This window comes from Lontra canadensis, unplaced genomic scaffold (assembly GCF_010015895.1).
Source record: "Lontra canadensis isolate GAN:19392208 unplaced genomic scaffold, GSC_riverotter_1.0 scaffold177, whole genome shotgun sequence".
NCBI classification, from domain to species: Eukaryota; Metazoa; Chordata; class Mammalia; order Carnivora; family Mustelidae; genus Lontra; species Lontra canadensis.
This window is the reverse complement of record NW_022631171.1, coordinates 2,084,904-2,090,903: the sequence shown is the minus strand read 5'-3', so window position 1 is coordinate 2,090,903 and position 6,000 is coordinate 2,084,904. Positions and strand designations below refer to the sequence as shown.

General features: G+C 38.2%; 1 protein-coding gene across 1 annotated transcript in view; it reads right to left on the bottom strand.

Moving 5' to 3' along the window:
• Positions 1–1,088: 1,088 nt before the first annotated feature.
• The window catches only part of LOC116860545 (lipoxygenase homology domain-containing protein 1-like), a 156,296-nt gene continuing 151,384 nt past the window's right edge, over positions 1,089–6,000 (bottom strand). The window contains 2 exon segments of the mRNA XM_032846608.1: positions 1,089–1,311; positions 5,082–5,233. Of these exon segments, the coding sequence (XP_032702499.1) occupies positions 1,153–1,311; positions 5,082–5,233 (311 nt within the window). The 3' untranslated portion in view covers positions 1,089–1,152.

The window sequence follows — 6,000 nt, the reverse complement described above, 5'->3', positions numbered from 1 at the left end:
GAAAGGCCCCAACATTGAGGATTCAAAATTTCAAAATACAGCCCCAAGTTTCCTACTCCATGTCCACAATAGGTCGCGTTTTTGTGTGGAACCCTGTTCTAATTCAATCCCATTCTCGGATCTGGATCCCATACTTTTCCCTGGGGTGAGAACCAAGCAACGATAAGCATCACTGCCAAGCTGGCTGAAGCTGGGACCTTCCTGAGAGGAGTTTCAGCAAGTTTCCAGAGAGCAAGGCTTAAACCTGGAGGCAATAGAGCCAAGTCAGAAATGGTTCCCAAAGGATGGGGAATGGGAGGATAAGACTGATGGTGTTTAAGAGTACAAACCTGCAAGGAGTAGTAAATAGACCATAGAGATCTAATGCATAGTGTAATGAATATAGACCATATTGTATTATAATTATATAACATAAATGTTGCTATGAAGGTAATCATATTGTAAGATATGATTGTATCAAAATAACACTTTGTATACCTTAAATTTTATACGTTGTACGTTATGGAGCTCAAGGGAAAGTCCAAGTTATCTAGATTTTAACCTTTGTCTTTCTTCAGTTCTATTCTGAGATTTCTTACTAAAATTCTTCTTGCTTAATTCCCTTATAAAATTGTTATAAGTGTTATAATTTTAACTATAATTTCAAGTAATATAAAGAAACCAACATTTAAACAAATACTCCCATGACTGATATAAAATTGTCCAGTATTAAACATCTGATCCTAGGGGCACCTGGGTGGCTCAGTGGGTTAAGCCTCTGTCTTTGGCTCAGATCATGATCTCAGGGTCTGGGATTGAGCCCCACATCGGGCTCTCTGCTCAGCAGGGAGGCTGCTTCCCCCTCTCTCTCTGCCCGCTTCTCTGCTTGCTTGTGAACTCCCTCTCTGTCAAATAAATAAATAAAATTTTTTTAAAAATCTGATCCTATTGTGATATAGAGCACATTAAAATAATAAGAAATTATAAATTTCCTTTACAATGCTTAGCAATAGATTATTTATTCAATCAATCAATGAGTGGAGCTGATGTGGAATACTCAGTAAATGACAAAAAAAAAACACAAAAACACATGTATCTAAAACACACACACACTCACACACACACAGCATTATCCATGTTGCAACACACTCTGAAGTAACACAGGGGCCAGCACTACCTTTCACAGGTGAAGACAGACTCCGATGCAGTCTCAAGTTCTCTGACCACGACCTTCTCACAGTACCAATACTGGGATTCCTCATTGGCCTCGCAGTGCAACAGCACCTTCTGCAGTTTTCCAAGTGACACTGTTTCCACTTGAAATGTATCAGTCTTGTGCAGGAGACAAACCCCACAGAAATAATAGGAGTCCAGCACATGACAAATGTAGGCAATAATAATACCCCAAGACTGCCAGAAGCAGCCCAATACTTTAAAAGAGATAATGTTACTACCATTAGCATCAAAAGGAATAAGAAGGAAAGAAAGAAAAATAAGCAAATTACTTTTACCTATTCAAAATACATTTCTGTGCTTTTTTTCTCTTGCAGTTTTATTTTCTCCATTTATAACAGTATCCAGTGGAAAAAATAAACCCTAATACAAAGGCTTCTGGTTTGTGGCTTTTCTCTTACGCACATTCCTGCTCCTATGACAAAGTTTAGTAGGTGGACAGGTTGAAAACCATGAGCCCTAATACGCAAAATATTTAGTTTCCATGGATATTTTGAGGCACGTAGGAACAAAATTTTCCTTCCTCTTCCCTTCCCTCTTTTTTTTCCTTTCTTCCCTTTCTCCCTCCCTCCTTTCTTCCTTTCCTCTATGCTTCAACAAACCCTCCCCTATACTTCTCTCTGTAAATAATATGTAAAGCACATTCTTGGGTTTGTTGTGAAAGAGCATCCCGGAATCTTCATTCCTAAATAGAGTTGCTTTGTCACGTCAAAAAGTCACCAACATTTCTAGAGAGATGTAGAATCTAAAGTAAATGCTATCCTGGTTGGAATAAAAAGAATTCCTTCACACATCGCTTCCCCATAGATTGTTGTTGAGAATAACTTCCTAAAGTTACCTAAGGAAAGGGTCATGAATTTAATTAAGTCTGCAATGTTCCCAGAAATGACTGTTGATTATTAGCTACCGTTACCCTACTTTGTGGTAAAAATGCAAGCCTAGTGTATATGGGAGACATTGTCTTAACATCTGCCTACATCATTACCGGGTTAAATTTCAATTCTGTATATGAAGATGTACTACCTGGATGTTAACTCTTGATTCCCTGTTGTTCATGTAAATTTTTAAACTAAACTCAAAACATTACTAGTCCAGTGGTATTTCTGCAAGCAAGATGATGATTGTACATGTTCTCAGGTGTGCCTGAATTCCCAGTGTGCCTCTACAATGCACAATTTCACAATACACATCACCAGTTGTTGCAGATGTGCTTGATGTCCCACCCCCTGTCTTCTAGGTCCCTTTCTGTGTTCACCTGCTGCTTTGGTAGACAATTTTAGGCATGCTGACAGCTTTCTTTCTCAACCCTCTAGGTCTCCCTTACTCTTTGCCTGAGGGTTTCCCTCTTGTGGGAGAGTTTTGAGGGATGTTCTGCAGGGTTTCTCAAGGTTCCCAGCAAGAAGGAGTTCCAGCTCCTTAATGTCCCTATATGGCTTTTCTCCCTTTCCTGCCTCATTTTCCCAACTCCTTCACTCCAAAGATAGTTACTGGGATCACCTCCCAAATAAATTACTGTAACCCAGTCTTTGTCTAATTGTCTGCTTTGAAGCAAATCCAAACTATGATACCTCAACATCCAGAAAGATTGTCTAAATCAACTTCCTGTTTACTTCTTGTTTCTTCAAGTAACTTGAGTTTTGAAGATAGAATTAAATTAGGTCTATCACATGTGTCGCTGCATTTTGATTGCACAACTGGACACTGTAGAGGAATATGACAATAACCAGCCCAATCAGGGGCTGAGGGTGTGAGCTGTGGCTGGTGTGAAATCATTCTGGTAATAAACTAAAAGGTTGTTGTCACAGTTTCTCAACTATAAAACTCTTGAAATCATTTGGCATTCCCATTATATTCCATGCATTGAGGGAAAAATAGAAAAATGTGAAATGAGCCAGGGGAGAAAAATACTTTTATATCTCTGATTCTGAACCTCAAAACATACCAGTAAGCCCATATTTTTACTTATCTATACATTGATTACAATTATACCTCCTGCCCAATTTTAATTTCATCTGTAATGCACCCTCTCCATTCTCTGGTAAGTGTTATATACAGTAATGAACTGAAGATTAACAGTGAAAATGACTTGTGAAATCTTTTCTTTTTTTTTTTTTTAAGACTTTATTTGAGGGCGAGCATACAGGTAGGGAGAGGGGAAGAGAGAGAAGGAGAAGCAGACTCCCCACTGAGCAGGGAGCTGAATGGGGCTGGATCCCAGGACCCTGGGATCATGACCTGAGCTGAAGGCAGATGCTTAACCAGCTGAGCCACCCAGATGCCCCCCAAACCCACTGCAATTTTAGTATATTTACATTATTAAATAACAAGAACTTATAAAGTGGTTGCCTGCACTGTGTTTGGGGTTGAGGAATTCTAAGATAATGGTGAAGAGCTTAAATCTCAGTGAGAGAATGGACTCTTGATATTTGAAGAATGTATAGTGTCAAAAGAGGCACTAACAAACTGCTGTGATACTCAAGAGGGAGAGTTTATACTGTTAGACTAAGGTGGAGAAAAAGTAGTAATGGGGTCAGGGGCTAAGATTAAAATCATATAATTTTACAGATATAAAAGACTTTAGAGATTAATCCATTGGCTTTAAAACTTAAATGTAGGTGAGCTCCTCAAACAAAATTGTGAGGAAGCCTAAGATGTGAAACAGAAGAATTTATTTTAGTGTGTGTTGGTGGAGGGGGGGATTCAGTAGCACATATACAGATCACAGTTGAAACCTTTCCTGCCCCCATACTCTTAGTAGATTATGTCCTTTACTGAGAAAATCAAAACCACCTAACAAATCTTAACATGCAACCTCACATGATGCCGCACGCCAATAGACCAACTAGCAGACAAGCAGGAGAGATGAAGCTCCCATCATTATATATCACAAAATGGCAGGGCAAAAGAATCTGGGACTGAAGGAAAGCTATGAGGATTCCTTGGGGAGAACATCTCTGATCACTGGGTATAATAATAGTAATAAGATCATGACATCTAAAACTTTGTTCTACTCAAAATTAATTCACGTGTGATGGCAAAAATTAGGCACAGTTTTGCTTATTCCCTCATCCAAAGCAGATTCAGCTTTCTTCATTCTGTTGAAAGCATCTATGTAACTTTCAGTGACAAGACAAGCTTAGGTGATCTCTAAGATCTCTGTTTCAAAATAATTCACGAAGTAAAAAAAAAAAGCTTGAGAAGTAGCACTCTCAAACTGGTTTGAGAGCTTTCTTTCTGAAAAATATATGCTAGGGTTACATAATTCCTATTTTTAGTTACAGACCCCAAATAGTACTTTCTTTCTATACATAACAAAATAACATTAAAAATTAACTGGGCTGATCATGTATTTATATATTTCACTGCCACTCCTCAAACATCTAACATATAGGAAGACTCAGGGTTATATATATACAGACAAAAGGGAATAGTGAAGGGCTTAAGGTGTGACAATAATTTAGTTGATTCCATTCAAGATGTTTTAAAGAAAGTCTATTGTGTTCCTATGTGAAATGTACTATAATGGCCCTTCTATGACCTGACCTTTTAGAATAATACTTTGTACTTTTCAATTCTAACAGGACATGTTTATATATATTTTCCCTGATATCATCTCATTTTTTTCTTATAGTATCACGAAATTTTAATGTAATTTTCTTTGTTCTATTATTCACGGTTAGTCTAGTGCATCCCATTTTTCTCTCAAGAAATTCTAAAACAAAGGATATTAGGAAGTCAGGAAACGTTGTGTTAAAGATGTTCTAGAATGAAAACTTGAAGGGTGTCAAGCACCTTTCAGTTTTCAATTAGAAGTGTCCACCTTCAGGGAGATTGCTAAACACATGGGAAATTTATCTGTGTGGACTCACCTGTCCTCTTTGAAATTTTACTGGCATATTAGATTTGTCCAGCAGTCTAAGACCGGAGTCTCCCCTCTCTCCACAGAGACACAGGGAAACTTCAGACTCTGTTTCTGCTTGCTTCAGTTGCCCGGTATGGACATCAACATAGTATCTCACTACTGGCAAAAAAAAAGGGGAGAGAAAAAAAAGAAAATTCATTACCTGGGAATTCGTACAAACTGAACCCAGATCCATGGGTTAAGCTATAGAAAAAGCAGTTTATGAGAATTCCTCTTATCTAGAGTTTCTGTAACTATTGAGAGATTTTTAATTTTTTTCAATTATTAACTTTAATTATGAATGGGCATTTTTATACCTAGAAGATGTGTAGCTTTTTCAAAAAGAGAAATAAAAGAATTTTTTTAGAAGATTTTATTTATTTGACAGAGATCACAAGTAGACAGAGAGGCAGGCAGAGAGAGAGGGAGAAGCAGGCTCCCTGCTGAGCAGAGAGCCCAATGTGGGGCTCGATCCCAGGACCCTGGGATCATGACCTAAGCTGAAGGCAAAGGCTTTAACTCACTGAGCCACCCAGGCACCCCAAGACTTTTTTAAAAGGCTGTTCTTAGGGTGCCTGGGTGGCTCAGTTGCCTAAGTGTCCAACTCTTCATTTCAGCTCAGAATGTGATCTCAAGGTAGTGAGAGGGAGCAACACATCAGTTTCCATCCTCAGCATGGAGTCTGCTTAAGACTCTCTTTCTCTGCCTCTCCCCCCCGCCTTCTCTCTGTCTCTCAAATAAATAAATAAATCTTAAAAAAAAAAAAAAAAGCCTGTTCTATGTATGACATGCTTAGTATTTTAGTGGCAAGGGTGGCAATGTTATTGTACATGATGCTTTAAGTTTAAACTGAGATAAGTGTGAATGAGAAAATGCATCAAAAGTGA